General features: G+C 49.7%; 1 protein-coding gene across 1 annotated transcript in view; it reads left to right on the top strand.

Annotated features, from left to right (window-relative positions):
• Nucleotides 1-18,821, top strand: part of LOC147101649 (solute carrier family 53 member 1-like) — a 135,703-nt gene extending 116,882 nt beyond the window's left edge. The window contains exons 7-11 of the mRNA XM_085965140.1: nt 9,852-9,933; nt 14,102-14,289; nt 14,987-15,166; nt 16,973-17,141; nt 18,619-18,821. Of these exons, the coding sequence (XP_085821266.1) occupies nt 9,852-9,933; nt 14,102-14,289; nt 14,987-15,166; nt 16,973-17,141; nt 18,619-18,821 (822 nt within the window). The remainder of the gene's footprint in view (nt 1-9,851; nt 9,934-14,101; nt 14,290-14,986; nt 15,167-16,972; nt 17,142-18,618) is intronic.
• The last annotated feature ends 347 nt before the right edge of the window (nt 18,822-19,168 follow it).

Here is a 19,168-nt window from a genome sequence, read left to right as displayed (position 1 = left end):
AGTTACAGTCTCTGCCGAGTGTTTGTAGCACCCGTAAAAATTCATCCACGGGCTCTCCTGGCTGTTGCGGGCGGGATCTTAGGAGGTGTCTGGCATACATGGAATTTACCGGGCTCTGGTACTGTCTTTTCAGCCGGTTGATGGCGTCCTCGTATGTTTTAAAGTCCCGGATGAGTGCGAATACTTTAGGGCTCACTTGGGCGGTCAGAACTCTTAGCTTGGATCTCTGAGGCACGCCGGATTCTCCCAGGTAGGACTCGAAACAGCTCAGCCAGTGTTCGAAGTCGAGGGCTGAGTTTGCAGCCAGTGGGTTTAGATCCAGGTACGGTGGTCTGAGGGCTCGCAGCCAAGCTGGCTGCTGTGGCTGTTGTAGCTCGGCGTCTGGCTGCTCGCTTTGCTGCTCAGGGAACGACATTTTAAAATTTAGCCAATAAAATTGATATACCTATCAATTCATCCAATGAAAAGCGACGAGTTAAGAAAGTAACTATAGGTTTTTATTGGCTAAATAACAGAGCCCACCCTCGTGGGTGATCGGATCCAACAAGGAGGAATACCAGCCAGTCGACCACCTTTATACCTGGGCAGGTAGGTGGAGCCATGGGCGGAGTCAGCAGTGGTCAGCCCAGGTATAACAGTGTGACAAGAGGCGACCTCATATAGTGATACAACAGTGTGAACAGTGATAACCATAGCGTAATGATATAACAGTGATAGCTATAGTGTAACGATAGTGAACGATAAAAGTGGTTTACCACACAGTGTCAGATTGGAGTGTGTGTTAGTGACAGTGTGAGATTGCAGTGTGTGTTAGTGACAGTGAGAGATTGGAGTGTGTGTTAGTGACAGTGAGAGATTGGAGTGTGTGTTAGTGACAGAGTGAGATTGGAGTGTGTGTTAGTGACAGTGTGAGATTGGAGTGTGTGTTAGTGACAGTGATACGCTTATCAATTACTTCATAAAAGGTGATGAGTCGAAGAAGAGATGATGAGTCGAAAGAAGAGATGAATAAGGCTTTTATTAGCTAAGAAGAGACCATGCTTCTTCGTGAGTGACTGAACAAGTCTGAACGAAACCCACACAGTGGTGGGTGGAGTCAGCTGAGGCATGCCTCCATACACAGCGCCACCCAGAGGTGGCAATATACAATACAGTGGTTTACCACATTCACCCCTTGTTTAATGTGAAGTCCGGCGGGGTGAAGGGTACTACAAGTTAAGTCTATCAGGAGGCCTTGTCTGACGTCCTGATCGTCGTGGTGGCGGCGGTGGTGTTGCAGCATCCGACGTCGGGTCTGGTGTCTGGGTGGTTGGTGAAGATTCCTGGGGCTTTGGCATGCCGTCTGCAGGGGTTGGGTTGGGAGGGGTGGTGGGGGATAACAGTGGTAAGGGGGATAACGGTGGTAAGGGGGATAACGGTGGTAATTCAGGGGTACCCGAGGGTGCGAGATCTCGTATGGAGACCGTGTCCTCCCGCCCGTCTGGGTATGTCACCCAGGCATACTGGGGGTTGGCGTGTAGGAGGTGCACCCGCTCGACCAGGGGGTCCGTTTTATGCGTCCTCACGTGCCTCCGCAGTAGGACGGGCCCAGGAGAAGTCAACCATGCCGGTAGCGAGGTTCCCGATGTAGACTTCCGGGGGAAAACGAACATTTTCTCATGAGGGGTCGCATTAGTGGCAGTACAAAGCAGTGACCGAATGGAGTGAAGCGCTGCAGGGAGGACCTCCTGCCAGCGGGAGGTCGGAAGGCCCTTAGATTTTAGTGCTAAGAGGACTGCCTTCCAAACCGTCGCGTTCTCCCTTTCCACCTGGCCGTTCCCCCGGGGGTTGTAACTGGTGGTCCTGCTCGTGGCGATACCTCTTGTTAGCAGGTACTGCCGAAGTTCGTCGCTCATGAACGATGAGCCCCTGTCGCTATGTATATAGCTGGGGAACCCGAACAGAGCGAAGATGTCATTCAGACACTTGATGACCGTGGTACTGGTCATGTCTGGGCAAGGGATGGCAAAGGGGAAACGGGAGTACTCATCAACTATGTTGAGGAAGTACACATTGCGGTCAGCGGAGGGGAGGGGCCCTTTAAAATCGACGCTCAGGCGTTCGAAGGGGCGGGTGGCCTTGATCAGGCTTGCTCTGTCCGGCCTATAGAAGTGCGGTTTGCACTCGGCGCAGATTTGGCAGCTCTTGGTCATGGTCCTGACCTCCTCGATGGAGTAGGGCAGGTTACGGGATTTGATAAAATGGAAAAACCTGGTGACCCCCGGGTGGCAGAGGTCATTGTGGAGGGACTGCAGCCTATCACTCTGCGCGTTGGCGCATGTACCACGTGATAGGGCATCTGGGGGCTCATTGAGTTTCCCTGGCCGATACAAGATATCATAATTGTAGGTGGAGAGTTCGATTCTCCACCTCAAGATCTTGTCGTTCTTGATTTTACCCCTCTGCTTATTATTAAACATAAAAGCTACTGAACGCTGGTCAGTGAGCAGGGTAAATCGTTTCCCGGCCAGGTAATGCCTCCAGTGACGCACCGCTTCTACAATAGCCTGGGCCTCCTTTTCGACGGAGGAGTGTCTCGTCTCGGGGCCCTGGAGGGTCCTTGAGAAAAAGGCCACGGGTCTGCCCGCCTGGTTAAGGGTCGCGGCTAGGGCGAAGTCGGAGGCATCGCTCTCCACTTGGAAGGGGATGGACTCATCCACCGCGTGCATTGCGGCCTTCGCGATATCGTTCTTGATAAGAGTGAAGGCTGCACACGCCTCTGGTGTCAGGGGGAAGGAGGTGGCTTTGATGAGGGGCCTGGCTTTGTCTGCATAGAGGGGCACCCACTGGGCGTAGTAGGAGAAAAACCCCAGGCATCTCTTCAGTGCTTTTTGGCAGTGGGGAAGGGGTAGCTCCATTAGGGGGCGCATTCTGTCGGGGTCGGGCCCGATGACTCCGTTCTCCACCACGCAGCCGAGGATGGCCAGGCGCTTGGTGTGAAACATACATTTTTCCTTATTGTACGTTAGGTTCAGCCGTTGGGCCGTACGGAGGAAATTTGCTAGATTAACGTCGTGGTCCTGCTGGTCGTGGCCGCAGATGGTGACGTTATCCAAATAGGGGAAGGTTGCCCGCAGCGCGTTCTGGTCAACCATTCGGTCCATCTCCCTTTGGAAGACCGAAACCCCGTTGGTGACGCCGAAGGGGACCCTAAGGAAGTGGTAGAGGCGGCCGTTTGCCTCGAAGGCAGTATACTGGCGGTCCTCATGGCGGATGGGCAGCTGGTGGTACGCTGACTTAAGGTCGATGGTGGAGAATACTTTGTATTGCGCAATCTGATTGACCATATCAGATATGCGAGGGAGGGGGTACGCGTCCAGCTGGGTGTACCGGTTTATGGTTTGGCTGTAGTCGATTACCATGCGGCGTTTTGCAGTGGTTTTAACGACTACAACCTGGGCTCGCCAGGGGCTATTGCTACCTTCGATAATGCCCTCCTTCAAGAGCCGCTCCACCTCAGAGCTGATAAAAGCTCTGTCCCCGGCACTGTACCGCCTGCTTTTGGTAGCGATGGGTTTACAGTCGCGGGTGAGGTTCGCGAACAGGGGAGGGGGGGGGACTTTTAATGTGGAAAGGCTGCAGGTGGTTTGCAGCGGGCGATTTAAAAGTTGTTGGTTGCAGACTGTGAGTGGGGGGAGGGGTCCACCGTATGCTAGTGTGACACTCTTAAGGTGGCACTGAAAATCCAACCCTAGCAGGACGGCAGTGCAAAGACGGGGCAGGACTAGCAGTTTAAATTTTTGATATTCAGTGCCCCCTACTGACAGGGTCACCACACAGTAGCCGCTGATGTCCATTGACTGGGACTTGGACGCCATAGAAATGCGATGGTGCGTTGGCAGAATCGTGAGGGAGTGGCTACGTACCGTGTCGGGGTGGACGAAACTCTCTGTGCTCCCGCTGTCGATCAGGCAACTGGTGGCGCGGCCGTTTACCGCGATATCCATCATGGAGCTGGATAGATGGTGAGGGTGGCCTTGATCCAGCGTCACGGAGGCCAGTATGTGGCTTAGTGAGTCACTATAGTCATCCGCTGAGACGGTGGTCGGTTCCGGTGACGAAATGGCGGTTGAGTGCGTTGGATACGATGGCGGCGGATGCCATGCGGCCGGGGGTACACAAAATGGCGGATAAGATGGCTGCTCCCACGGCCCGCACGCTGCGCTGCTGGCTGGCTTCCCCTTGCAGGCGTTAGCGTAATGGCCTTTCTTCCCGCAGCCCGAGCAGGTAGCTGTCTTAGCTGGGCAGTGCGCTCTGGGATGTTTTAACTGGCCACAGAAATAGCATTTTTGGGCCTGGTTACTGGGCATCGAAGCAGTTCTTACCGGAGGCTGCTGTCTCGGTTGGGTCGCTGCAGCGGTTGGTGCCGGGGGCGGCGGTCCCGTGTCCCACGGTTTCGATTGCCATGTCTCGGCGCCGTTACGGGGGTATGCCTCGAGGTTTCGGTGGGCCTCCTCTAACGAGAGCGCAAGGGCAATGGCCGTCTTACATAGATACATAGATACATAGAAGATAGGAGCAGGAGTAGGCCATTCGGCCCTTCGTGCCTGCTCCGCCATTTAATGAGATCATGGCTGATCCTTTAATTCAGTATCCCGTCCCCGCCTTCTCTCCGTAACCCTTAACCCCTTTTGCCCGTAGAAATATATCTAATTCCCTCTTAAATATATTTAATGAGCTGGCGTACACTGCCCTCTGTGGCAATGAGTTCCACAGGTTCACCACTCTCTGAGTGAAGAAATTCCCCCTCATCTCTGTCCTAAATGGTTTAGCCCTTATCCTTAAATTATGTCCTCTAGTTCTGTTCTCACCCGCCAAGGGAAACATTCCTTCTGCATCCAGTCTGTCTAGACCTGTCAGAATTTTATACACTTCTATGAGGTCCCCTCTCAATCTTCTAAACTCCAGTGTGTACATCCCTAAACTACATAGTCTCTCCTCATAGGTCATTCCCGCCATTCCTGGTATCAGCCTGGTGAATCGCCGCTGCACCCCCTCCATGGCAAGAACATCCTTCCTCAGATGAGGCGACCAAAACTGTACACAGTACTCGAGGTGTGGTCTCACCAGTGCCCTGTACAGCTGCAGCAAGGTATCCCTGTTCCTGTATTCTAACCCTTTTGCTATGAAGGCCAGCATACCGTTTGCCTTCTTGACCGCCTGTTGCACCTGCATGCTCGCCTTCAGTGACTGGTGTACAAGAACACCCAGGTCTCTCTGTACTTCCCCCTCTCCCAATCTATTGCCATTTAAATAATAATTTGCCCTCCCGTTCCTGCACCCAAGGTGGATAACTTCGCACTTGTCCACATTATAGTGCATCTGCCATTTATCCGCCCAATCGCCCAGTCTGTCCAAATCGCTCTGGAGCTTCCTGGTCTCTTCCTCTGAGCCCACCCCACCTCCTAGTTTAGTGTCGTCTGCAAATTTGGAAATGCTGCATCCGACTCCCTGATCCAGGTCATTAATGTAAATTGTGAACAGCTGGGGGCCCAGGACAGATCCCTGTGGTACCCCACTTGTTACTGCCTGCCATTCAGAAAATGAGCCGTTTATTCCAACTCTCTGTTTTCTATCTGACAGCCAGTTCCCTATCCACGCCAAAACTTTCCCCTTTATCCCATGAGCCTCAATTTTCCATGCTAATCTTTTATGTGGGACCTTATCGAAGGCCTTTTGGAAGTCCAGGTACACCACATCTACTGGCTCTCCCCCATCTATTCTACCAGTTACTCCCTCAAAAAATTCCAATAGATTAGTCAAGCACGATTTACCCTTCAGGTCGGGTTCCTTGCTTTCTAGCAGTCTCTGCCGGGTGTGGTCTGACTGGAGGCCCCTGACGAAGGCATCACAGGCGAGTCCCTGCGCGTGCTCCACAGCCGTTACCGCTTTACAATCGCAGTCTCTGCAGAGTGCCAGTAGCGCCCGTGCAAATGCCCCTACCGATTCTCCCGGTTGCTGCCTGCGGGATCCCAAGAGGTGTCGGGCGTAAATTGTGTTCACTGGGCGCGTATATTGCCCTTTTAGTAGCTCGAGGGCCGCCACGTACGTATTAGAGTCCCGGATTAGCATATATACTTGATGGCTCACCTGGGCGGTCAAAATTTTCAGTTTGTGATCCTCCTCTGTAACCTGTGAGATTGCGAGGAAGGATTCAAAGCAGCTCAGCCAGTGTTCAAACTTGGCTGATGCACCCACATCTTGAGGGTCGAGGTCCAGGCGTGGTGGTCTGAGGGCTCTCAGCAATGTCTGCTGTATCCGTTGCTGTTGTTGCTCCTCAGGTGTCGCCATTTAACTTTTAGCTAATAAAATTGATACGCTTATCAATTACTTCATAAAAGGTGATGAGTCGAAGAAGAGATGATGAGTCGAAAGAAGAGATGAATAAGGCTTTTATTAGCTAAGAAGAGACCATGCTTCTTCGTGAGTGACTGAACAAGTCTGAACGAAACCCACACAGTGGTGGGTAGAGTCAGCTGAGGCATGCCTCCATACACAGCGCCACCCAGAGGTGGCAATATACAATACAGTGGTTTACCACAGACAGTGAGAGATTGGAGTGTGTTAGTGACAGAGTGAGATTGGAGTGTGTGCTAGTGACAGAGTGAGATTGGAGTGTGTGTTAGTGACAGTGTGAGATTGGAGTGTGTGTTAGTGACAGAGTGAGATTGGAGTGTGTGTTAGTGACAGTGAGAGATTGGAGTGTGTGTTAGTGACAGTGAGAGATTGGAGTGTGTGTTAGTGACAGAGTGAGATTGGAGTGTGTGTTAGTGACAGTGTGAGATTGGAGTGTGTGTTAGTGACAGAGTGAGATTGGAGTGTGTGTTAGTGACAGTGTGAGATTGGAGTGTGTGTTAGTGACAGAGTGAGATTGGAGTGTGTGTTAGTGACAGTGTGAGATTGGAGTGTGTGTTAGTGACAGTGAGAGATTGGAGTGTGTGTTAGTGACAGTGAGAGATTGGAGTGTGTGTTAGTGACAGAGTGAGATTGGAGTGTGTGTTAGTGACAGTGTGAGATTGGAGTGTGTGTTAGTGACAGAGTGAGATTGGAGTGTGTGTTAGTGACAGTGTGAGATTGGAGTGTGTGTTAGTGACAGTGAGAGATTGGAGTGTGTGTTAGTGACAGTGAGAGATTGGAGTGTGTGTTAGTGACAGAGTGAGATTGGAGTGTGTGTTAGTGACAGAGTGAGATTGGAGTGTGTGTTAGTGACAGTGTGAGATTGGAGTGTGTGTTAGTGACAGAGTGAGATTGGAGTGTGTGTTAGTGACAGTGAGAGATTGGAGTGTGTGTTAGTGACAGTGTGAGATTGGAGTGTGTGTTAGTGACAGAGTGAGATTGGAGTGTGTGTTAGTGACTGAGTGAGATTGGAGTGTGTGTTAGTGAGAGAGTGAGATTGGAGTGTGTGTTAGTGACAGAGTGAGATTGGAGTGTGTGTGTTAGTGACAGTGAGAGATTGGAGTGTGTGTTAGTGACAGTGTGAGATTGGAGTGTGTGTTAGTGACAGAGTGAGATTGGAGTGTGTGTTAGTGACAGAGTGAGATTGGAGTGTGTGTTAGTGACAGTGTGAGATTGGAGTGTGTGTTAGTGACAGTGTGAGATTGGAGTGTGTGTTAGTGACAGAGTGAGATTGGAGTGTGTGACAGAGTGAGATTGGAGTGTGTGTCAGTGACAGAGTGAGATTGGAGTGTGTGTTAGTGACAGTGTGAGATTGGAGTGTGTGTTAGTGACAGAGTGAGATTGGAGTGTGTGTTAGTGACAGTGTGAGATTGGAGTGTGTGTTAGTGACAGAGTGAGATTGGAGTGTGTGTTAGTGACAGAGTGAGATTGGAGTGTGTGTTAGTGACAGTGAGAGATTGGAGTGTGTGTTAGTGACAGTGAGAGATTGGAGTGTGTGTTAGTGACAGTGAGAGATTGGAGTGTATGTTAGTGACAGAGTCAGATTGGAGTGTGTGTTAGTGACAGAGTGAGATTGGAGTGTGTGTTAGTGACAGAGTGAGATTGGAGTGTGTGTTAGTGACAGAGTGAGATTGGAGTGTGTGTTAGTGACAGAGTGAGATTGGAGTGTGTGTTAGTGACAGAGTGAGATTGGAGTGTGTGTTAGTGACAGAGTGAGATTGGAGTGTGTGTTAGTGACAGTGAGAGATTGGAGTGTGTGTTAGTGACAGAGTGAGATTGGAGTGTGTGTTAGTGACAGAGTGAGATTGGAGTGTGTGTGTTAGTGACAGAGTGAGATTGGAGTGTGTGTTAGTGACAGAGTGAGATTGGAGTGTGTGTTAGTGACAGTGTGAGATTGGAGTGTGTGTGTTAGTGACAGTGTGAGATTGGAGTGTGTGTTAGTGACAGAGTGAGATTGGAGTGTGTGTGTTAGTGACAGTGTGAGATTGGAGTGTGTGTTAGTGACAGAGTGAGATTGGAGTGTGTGTTAGTGACAGTGAGAGATTGGAGTGTGTGTTAGTGACAGTGAGAGATTGGAGTGTGTGTTAGTGACAGTGAGAGATTGGAGTGTGTGTTAGTGACAGAGTGAGATTGGAGTGTGTGTTAGTGAGAGAGTGAGATTGGAGTGTGTGTTAGTGACAGTGTGAGATTGGAGTGTGTGTTAGTGACAGAGTGAGATTGGAGTGTGTGTTAGTGACAGAGTGAGATTGGAGTGTGTGTTAGTGACAGAGTGAGATTGGAGTGTGTGTTAGTGACAGTGAGAGATTGGAGTGTGTGTTAGTGACAGTGAGAGATTGGAGTGTGTGTTAGTGACAGTGTGAGATTGGAGTGTGTGTTAGTGACAGAGTGAGATTGGAGTGTGTGTTAGTGACAGAGTGAGATTGGAGTGTGTGCTAGTGACAGAGTGAGATTGGAGTGTGTGTTAGTGACAGAGTGAGATTGGAGTGTGTGTTAGTGACAGTGAGAGATTGGAGTGTGTGTTAGTGACAGTGTGAGATTGGAGTGTGTGTTAGTGACAGTGAGAGATTGGAGTGTGTGTTAGTGACAGAGTGAGATTGGAGTGTGTGTTAGTGACAGTGAGAGATTGGAGTGTGTGTTAGTGACAGAGTGAGATTGGAGTGTGTGTTAGTGACAGTGAGAGATTGGAGTGTGTGTTAGTGACAGAGTGAGATTGGAGTGTGTGTTAGTGACAGAGTGAGATTGGAGTGTGTGTTAGTGACAGAGTGAGATTGGAGTGTGTGTTAGTGACAGTGAGAGATTGGAGTGTGTGTTAGTGACAGAGTGAGATTGGAGTGTGTGTTAGTGACAGTGAGAGATTGGAGTGTGTGTTAGTGACAGTGTGAGATTGGAGTGTGTGTTAGTGACAGAGTGAGATTGGAGTGTGTTAGTGACAGAGTGAGATTGGAGTGTGTGCTAGTGACAGAGTGAGATTGGAGTGTGTGTTAGTGACAGAGTGAGATTGGAGTGTGTGTTAGTGACAGTGAGAGATTGGAGTGTGTGTTAGTGACAGAGTGAGATTGGAGTGTGTGTTAGTGGCAGTGAGAGATTGGAGTGTGTGTTAGTGACAGAGTGAGATTGGAGTGTGTGTTAGTGACAGAGTGAGATTGGAGTGTGTGTTAGTGACAGTGTGAGATTGGAGTGTGTGTTAGTGACAGTGTGAGATTGGAGTGTGTGTTAGTGACAGTGTGAGATTGGAGTGTGTGTTAGTGACAGTGTGAGATTGGAGTGTGTGTTAGTGACAGAGTGAGATTGGAGTGTGTGTTGGTGGGAGACCATTCGAGGGGATGATAAACAAGCTGGGTTGGAGGTTTTCCAGAGTGGCTGGAGCTGAGGTCCTAACCTCCAACAGTAATGTGTTGTAATCTGTGCCCCCTCAGGCTGCCCCAGTGTGGACAACCTTTCGGGTGGGGATGCAGTGTGGACTCATCACGGCACTAACGGTGCTGATAATCATCAAAGGTAAGGACTTGGCACCAGGCAACCGGGAAAGGAGCAAGGGTCTCATTGTGTATTCTCAAGACATTTGTAAACAACACTACTGACAGGTTGGCATGAATAATTCAGCGCCGTCTGCCAATCAAGTGACCGTAGCGGGCAGGAGGCTCCAGTAACACAGGTCACCACGACATTGACTGCCAAAGGGCTAATGAATAGAGCGAGGCCTAGCTCGCACGCTGCAGAGCGAGACACTCGCAGGCCCGCAATACAGTGCCTTGTGCAACCTCACTCTCCCAGGAACTGCAGGGCCAGGGCTCGGATACTGTTGCTTGCTGCAGCTCAACATTGATAGTTTAGAAATGGAGGGCCTTTGATTTTTATCTTTCTCTGGAGCTCGCTGAAGTAACACTTCCACGGAATGAAATATTTATAGGAAAATGGCAAGGAATGTCTTACATTTTCCAAGTGGGTTGTTTCTGTTTCTTCTTGTCACTCGCATCAGGTGGTAATTAAGGATGTAAGAAAGCACAGATGCCAACAAAGGCCTATTGCTAGGGTTGCCAACTCGGGTTGGACGTAATCCTGGAGTTTCATCACATGACCTCTGGCCTCCAACCGCCCTGCCCCGACAGTCCCGCCATTGGTTGCCCAACACATCCGGCCTCGTGCTGCCCCCGTCCTTCCCACGGCCAATCAGAAAGCCAATAGTCTCCCCATTACCCAATTGGACAATCAATTACCTATTGGCCTATCAAACCCTCTCATGCCTTGGAACATGTCGACATTGGTGAGCAGGGTTGTCAACCCTCCAGCATTGACCTGGGGGCTCCAGGAATTGAAGATTAATCTCCTGGACAATGCTCCTGCCTCCAGCCCTGCAACACCCTGGAGGAAAGTCAGAGGAGAATTTAAAAAAATTGTATCTTTTTTTTTGATCATTTTCATTTGTTACTTGTAAAAATATTGGAGATGGGGAAAAAAAGGCTTTTTCACCGAGCGCGACAGGGGGAGGGATGAAATCTCCAGGAATATATCCAACCAGAGTTGGCGACCCAACTGCTGAGTATGCTGTTAGCAAGTTGAATTTTATCCACAAGTATAGTTAAAAACTATAAGAACATAAGAAATAGGAGCAGGAGTAGGCCATTCCGCCCCTCGAGCCTGCCCCGCCATTCAATAAGATCATGGCTGATCTTTTACCTCATCTCCACTTTCCTGCACTATCTCCATATCCCTTGATTCCCTTAATATTCAAAAATCTATCGATCTCTGTCTTGAATATACTCAACGACTGAGCCTCCACAGCCCTCTGGGGTAGAGAATTCCAAAGATTCACCACCCTCCGAGTGAAGAAATTTCTCCTCCTCTCAGTCTTAAATGGCTGACCCCTTATTCTGAGACTGTGACCCCTGGTTCTAGACTCCCCAGCCAGGGGAAACATCCTCCCTGCATCTACCCTGTCAAGCCCTGTAAAAAAAAAAATTATGTTTCAATGAGATCACCTCTCATTCTTCTAAACTCCAGAGAATATAAGCCTAGTCTACTCAATTTCTCCTCATAGGACAATCCCCCCATCCCAGGAACCGGTCTGGTGAACCTTCGTTGCACTCCCTCTATGGCAAGTATATCCTTCCTTAGGTAAGGAGACCAAAACTGTACGCAATACTCCAGGTGTGGTCTCACCAGGGCCCTATATAATTGCAGTAAGATGTCTTTACTCTTAAACTCATATCCTCTTGTAATAAATACCAACATACCAACATTGCTTTCTTAATTGCTTGCTGTACCTGCATGTTAACTTTCAGTGATTCGTGGACAAGGATACCCAGGTCCCTCTGAACACCAACATTTCCCAGTCTCTCACTATTTAAAAAATACTCTGCTTTTCTAGATTTCCTACCAAAGTGGATAACTTCACATTTCTCCACATTATATTCCATTTGCCATGTTCCTGCCTGACTATATCTCCTTGAAGCCTCTTTGCATCCTCCTCACAACTTACATTCCCACCTAGCTTTGTATTATCAGCAAACTTGGATATATTATATTTGGTCCCCTCATCCAAATCATTGATGTAGATTGTGATGGCCTCACCATGGTTGGGTGCTGATGCCCTCTGTCCTGTGCAGCATCAGGTGATTGCGGAGAAGGTTGGTGGCATTGTTGTTGGTGCTGCTGATGTGCCTGGTGCTGCTGGTGTTGGGGCTCATCGTGGTTGGATTCTGAGGACCAAGGTGAGACAGTATAAAGGGCCACCCATGTTGATGGAATAGATGGCAGGTGAAGTAACGATCACAGAAGCATTCTATCAATGGTGAGAGAGTTCTTCCAATGAGGTGAGAGTGGATGGAGAGAGGAAAGTGGAAAGCCTGCAGAATCTCTGCTGGAAATGGACTGAGAAACAGCTTGTGGTTGAGGAAAATGATAATCTGTCAGGTGGGAGCTTTTACTGTACATTTGAGCTGTCAAGTAATCAGCTGGAGCAATGGCCACTGAACTCCCGCCTCAGGTTGACAGGCGTGGTCCCCGAACAGCGTGGTTCCCCTAGCCATGCAGTTAAAGTTAAAAGGTAAGTTAAAAAAGCCTGTTAATCATCTGTGAACTAGATGCTAATGAGTTTAACTGGGTCGCCCGTCGCTGCCTGTCGGGTCTGCTCAGCGCTGACAGACCTGACATTAGGAAAGGTGCGTTGCGGCGGGTTGACAGTGGGGTCCCGACCCGCTGTAAAAATTTTTTTTCCACCCAACCTGCCACTGGTCCCGCCCACTGACCCCCCCATAAAATTCCGGCCATTGTATTTACAGCATAGAAACAGACCATTTGGCACAACTGGTCCATGTCAGTTTTTATTCTCCACACGAGCCTCCTCCCAGCCCTCTTCACCTCACCTCATCAGCATATCCTTCTATTCCTTTCTCCCACATGTGCTTATCTAGTTTCCCCGTAAATGCAACTATGCTATTCGCTTAAACCACTCCCTGTGGTAGCGAGTTCCACATTTTCAGCACTCTCTGGGTAAAGAAGTTTCACCTGAATTGACTATTGGATTTATTACTGACTATCTTATATTTATAACCTCTAGTTTTGGACTCACCCCCACAAAGTGGGACAATCTTCTCTACGTCTACCCTATAAAACTTCATAATTTTAAAGACCAGTCCCACACCACTGTGGTTGACCCTAAAGACCCCTCAATCTTCTCTTTTCTAGAGAAACGAGCCCCAGCCTGTTCAGTCTTTCCTGATAGTTAAAGCTTCTCAGTTCCAGTATCATCCTTGGAAATCTTTTTTTGCACCTTCTCCAGTGCCTCTATATCCTTTTTATAAGATGGGGACCAGAACTGCTCTAGTTAGAGTACCTGGCCTAGAAATTCTCTCGCCAGGGTGCCAGTCTCACCAGGGCGCCGGAAGTACCGCCCCGGAAGGAGTCGCGGCCGCCCGCCGCAAATTCACTTTCAGCGCCCCAGACGGAAGCGCGGCGCTACTCGAGGCGCCCCGCATCCCTTTTGGGGCGCTGCAACTGAAAATCGCAGCGCAACGTGCCGCAGCGCCACACGCTGCGGCACGGCATGCTGAGGTACTGCAGGCCTTCCTCCCCTTCTTAAAGTGGAGGGGCCTGCTGCAGCACGCTCGAAGAGCGCGAGTGCCGGCAAAAGAGCCTGGCACTGAGGAGAAGTGCCGGGCTCTTGGGACACAGCCGACACTCCGCGGGGGGGGGGGGGTGGGGGTGGGCTCAGGAGGCCGGGGACGGCGGCGCGGGGAGGTGCTGGCAGGCGGCCAGCAAAAAAAATGGCCGCCCCGCACCTCAGTGCCTCTACCGCCGCAGGTAGGCTCCCCTGAACCGGTCGCAAATTGCGACCGGCGTTAAAGCAGGGGGCGCTACTAAATTTCGCATTTGGGGCGGTAGCGGGGTGCTGTGCACACCGATGATGTCATCGGTAGCGGCGCAGCACTAACGGCTAGCGCCGCCATATAGCGGGAGGCGTGGCCAGTGGTGCAAAACCCACTAAGTGCCCTCTTAGGGCGCTAACGGGTGGCGCAGCCCTCTGAATTTCTAGGCCCCTGTCTAATCACAGTGTTTGTTTATATGGTTACAACCATTTGGTTAAATGACAGTGCTGTTGCCTCACATCCACCTACCTCTGGCCATTAGCAGTATTACATTCTTCCTTGCTGGGGTTTTCCCCCAGGTATTTATGTATCCCAGAACGCCAGCATGTGGCCCCTACTGAGGGCTTATAGAGGAGGCTTCATCCTGATCGAGTTCGTCTTCCTGTTGGGAATTAACATCTACGGCTGGAGAAAGGCTGGAGTGAACCACAGTCTGATCTTTGAACTTGACCCCAGGAACCACCTATCCCATCAGCAATTGTTTGAGGTGAGTCTGATGGAACCGCTTTCCTAAACGACAGGTGGAAGCTGCTGCCTTATCAAGGCCAAGACATGGGGAGGGGAAGGGGGAGGGGGAGGGGGGGTGGTAAATTTGACCTAACTCTCTGGGTTGGGCTTAGGTCAGACGCCTGTTTTACACCCTGCCTGATTTTACTCTCCATTGAAGATCCAGAGTAGGAGATGGTGCAATATTCGACAGACAGGGATACGGTGGCGACGTGGTTATGTCACTAGAATTAGTCATCCAATTAGAACATGAGTTTAAATCCCACCACGGCAGTTTGAGAATTTGAAATCGGTGTTTAAAAATATGGAAATAAGAAGCTGGCATCAATAACAGAGACGACGAAGCTGTGGGATTGTCATGAAAACCTAAAGGGATAGGACATCTGCTGTCTCTACCTGGTCTGACCTATTTGTGACTCCAGTCCCACACCACTGTGGTTGACCCTTAAGTGCTCTGAAGTGGCCTAGCAAGCCACTCCTTTGCATCCAGCTAGTCACTGCCACCTTCTCAGGATGGGCAATGATGCCAGCCTTGCCAGTGATGCCCACGTCCCAAGAAAGAATTTTATTTTTTAAGGATTTATCATAGTGTGGGCAAGACGCTAATGCTGTCAGTACATCCTGTCTGGGATAGGCCCACATATTGAGAGTTTCTCACCTCCGTCTTTCTCTTCCAGCTGGCGGGTTTCCTGGGGGTCCTCTGGTGCTTGAGTCTGCTCGCCTGCCTCTTCAGTTCTTACATCCACACTCCAATGCCAGTCAATCCCCTGGTGCTGTACGGATTCATGTTGTTACTGCTCCTGAACCCAACCAAAACCTTCTACTATAAGTCCCGGGTCTGGTTATTAAAACTCCTGGTGAGTACATCAGCAGAGGTAACTGCACTAGGGAAGAAGAAGAAAGACTTGCACTTTATATACAGCGCCATTCACGACCACTGGACCTCCCAAAGTGCTTTACAGCCAATGAAGTACTTTTGAATTATAGTCACTGTTATAATGTAGAAAGGATGGGAAGGGTCCCATTATCCAGCTGTGATTCCCCTCACCTTGATGGGAAGGATCCCATTATCCAGCTGTGATTCCCCTCACCTTGATGGGAAAGGATCCCATTATCCAGCTGTGATCCCCTTCACCTGGATGGAAAAGGGTCCCATTCTCCAGCTGTGACTCCTGCTTCCCAGTTTCCCCGATAGCTCAATCCTTGGACAATAGTGATCAGTTTTGAAGCTCCTTGCTGCAAGACCTTCATGATCTCCTTGTCCTGTTGGGTGGAGGAGGTGAGTGGGAGGTTAGAGGTTACACCCCCCCCACAGGAGGTAGAGTGAAATTGCTGGGAGAGTCTTCCCCCAGGGATTACCATCTCTGGTACCCTCAGCAGCTGGTAAAGGGTTGGTAGGCATGTGTCTGCTGCCATTCATACCAGGGAATGGTGGGGCATCACAGAAGGAGATAACACCCCACCCCACCCATCAACAAAAGGGATCCAGGGGTCAATGGGTTGTCAGGGGGAAAGGGACTGTAGGAATCGGAAGCTCCTGCTTTCAGCTTAATCATCCTAGTGGAGGGTGCTGTACACTGGAATGGTCACTCTGAAGGTGGGAAGTCCAAGGGTAAATGCAGCCAAATATAAGATCTTAACCTTTATAAAACACTGGTTTGGCCTCAACTGGAGTATTGTGTCCAATTCTGGGCACCGCACTTTAGGAAGGATGTGAAGGCCTTAGAGAGGGTGTAGAAAAGATTTACGAGAATTATTCCAGGGATAAGGGACTTCAGTTACGTGGATAGACTGGAGAAGCTGGGATTGTTCTCCTTAGAGCAGAGAAGGTTGAGAGGAGATTTGATAGAGGTGTTCAAAATCACAAGGGGTCTGGACAGAGTAGATAGAGAGAAACTGTTCCCATTGGCGGAAGGGCCGAGAACCAGAGGACACAGATTTAAGGTGATTGGCAGAAGATCCAGAGGTGACATGAGGGAAAACCTTTTTACGCAGCGAGTGGTTATGATCTGGAATGCGCTGCCTGAAAGGGTGGTGGAGGCAGACTCAATCGTGGCTTTCAAGAGGGAATTGGATAAGTACCTGGAGGAAAAAAAATTGCAGGGCTACGGGGAAAGGGCGGGGGAGTGGGACTAGCTGAAGTGCTCTTGCAGAGAGTCGGCACGGGTTCAATGGGCCGAATTGCCTCCTTCTGTGCTGTAACCATTTTATGATTCTATGAACTACGGCCGTGTTGGGTCTCTGTGGAGGGTCCTAGTTTCTGTGCTTGTCAAGATGAGCGAGGTCAGTACTAGGTGTGTATTGGACACGAATAACCAGAAGGACAGACATTTAAGATCATTTGCAAAAGAACCAAGGGTGGAGTTGAGAATTTTTTTTAAACGCAGCGAGTTGCTGTGATCTGGAACGCGCTGCCTGAAAGGGCGGTGGAAGCAGATTCAATAGTAACTTTCAAAGGGGAATTGGATAAATACCTGAAAGGGGAAAATTTTTGCAGGGCTTCGGGGAAAGAGCAGGGGAGGAGTGTGAGACTAATTGGAGAGTTCTTTTCAAAGAGCCGGCACAGGCACAACGGGCCGAATGGCCTGCTTTTGTGCTGCAAGATTCTATGGTTCAGCTGATTTGTGACACAGCTCAGACTTTAATCTTCTCATCCCAAACAGTGCCGGGTGCTAACTGCTCCCTTCCACAAAGTCGGCTTCGCTGATTTCTGGCTGGCGGATCAACTCAACAGCATGGGACCCGTATTCCTCGACCTCTGGTCCTTGTTCTGCTTCTACGTGTTCGAAGTGAACTGGGAAAACAACCAGGGCTTCCTGAGCCCACCAGCAGGTGAAGCACAATTTCAAAAATAAATATTGTCAGTGAGCCACGCCACATGATACAACCGTGCATTAATAAGTTTTACAAGACTTGAAATATATAGCAATGAAAAGACTTACAGTACGCACGGCTCTTGGGTTTTATTCTCTTCTTTATTCATTTGTTCATTTGATATGGACAAAACTGGCAAGGCCAGCATTTATTGCCCATCCCGAGTTGCCCTGAGAAGTTGACGGTGGTGGGCCATCTTCTTGAATCACTCCAGTCCTTGAGGTGACGGTGCTCCCACTATGGTAGAAAGTTACAGGATTTTGACCCAGTGATGATAAAGGAACGGCCGATATATGTCCCAGTCGGGATGGTGTGTGAATTGGAAGGAAACTTGGAGGCGATGGTGTTCCCACGACCTTGCTTCTCCTGTCCTTGGTGGTAGAGGTCACAAGGGAGGAAAACTTGGCGGCTTGCTGCAGTGCCTCCTGTAGACAGTACACACTGCAGCCACAGTGCGCTGGTGGCACGGGGATTGGATACTGAGTCTGGCGGCAGGGGCACTGATCAAGTGGAGTGCTTTGTCCTGGATGGTGTCGAGCTTCCTGAGTGTTGTTGCGGATGCACCCACCCAAGGGAGTGGCGAGTGCTCCATCACACTCCCAACTTGATCCTTGTAGACAGTGGAGAGACTTTGAGGGGTCAGGAGGTAAGCCATTCATTGTGGAGCACTCAGCCTCGGCCCTGCCATTATAGCCACAGTGTTGATATGGCTGGTCCGCTTAAGATTCAGGTCAACGATGACCCCCGGGATGGTGGGTGACTCAGCGATGGTGGGGCTGTTGACCATCATGGAGGAGGTGGTTGTGCCTTTTCTTGTTGGAGATGGTCACTTCCTGGCAGTTATGTGGTACAAATATTACCTGCCACTTGTCAGCCCAGACCTAGATATTGTTCTGACTCTGCTAAAGGCTGTTTCAATATCAGACTTTGGGAGACTTTCCCTAATTCCTTGGAAAAATCAAGAAGTTTTGTTATATATCTCTACAACCATGAATCTCACTCCTCAACAGATATTGATCCAGCTCTTTATAAAGGTGTCAATTGATTTCTTTCGATGGGAGTTTGTATCCCATATTGACTATCCCGTGGCTGAAAGTTTTTCCCCATCCCAACCCTTGCTCGTGACCCATAGATTTTCTGGTCCTCTGCTCTATATACGTATGAAGAATTGTCTCTGGCCAGGTCCTGTGGGCATGTCCCAGAAAGGTTCGAGCACCTTCAGGAGAGGAAGAGAGAAAAGTTTAGAAACATGCAATTCTATTAAGCATGTTGTGTCTGCTGAAGCCATTGGTAAAGACAACTTCACTAATTCCTGCCTATTACTCATGAGTTTCGAGCCATTCCCCACTCATTGTGTATTAGAATTTTTATTGCACATCCTCTACGTGACATCTAATTCCTTTTATTCTAACATTAGTGCTTTTGTCTGCCATAGATAAATTTGTAAGAAATGGTTACTCCTATGGAGTGACCTGTTTCATCCAGTGTATCCCACCCTGGATCCGATTCGCTCAGTGTCTCCGTCGATACAGGGACAGCAGGGAGGCGTTCCCACATCTAGCAAATGCCGGGAAATACTCCACGGTTTTCATCATGGTGACCTTTGCAGCTCTGTACTCAACTGAAAAAGGCAAGTAAAATCACTCGTCTGCTTTCCCAGAGCAATCCAGTTAACCAAAAAGAGGTTTCACTGTATCCGGGGTCTCACTGTATCCAGGGTTTCACTGCATCCGGGGTCTCACTGTATCCAGGGTTTCACTGTATCCGGGGTCTCACTGTATCCGGGTCTCACTGTATCCGGGGTCTCACTGTATCCGGGGTCTCACTGTATCCGGGGTCTCACTGTATCCGGGGTCTCACTGTATCCAGGGTCTCACTGGATCCGGGGTCTCACTGTATCCGAGGTCTCACTGTATCCGGGTCTCACTGTATCCAGGGTCTCACTGTATCCGAGGTCTCACTGTATCCGGGGTCTCACTGTATCC

This window comes from Somniosus microcephalus, chromosome 23 (genome assembly GCF_052327205.1).
Source record: "Somniosus microcephalus isolate GS21.2 chromosome 23, FLI_Smic_1.0, whole genome shotgun sequence".
Classification (NCBI taxonomy): domain Eukaryota; kingdom Metazoa; phylum Chordata; class Chondrichthyes; order Squaliformes; family Somniosidae; genus Somniosus; species Somniosus microcephalus.
This window is presented reverse-complemented; position numbering and strand designations above follow the sequence as displayed.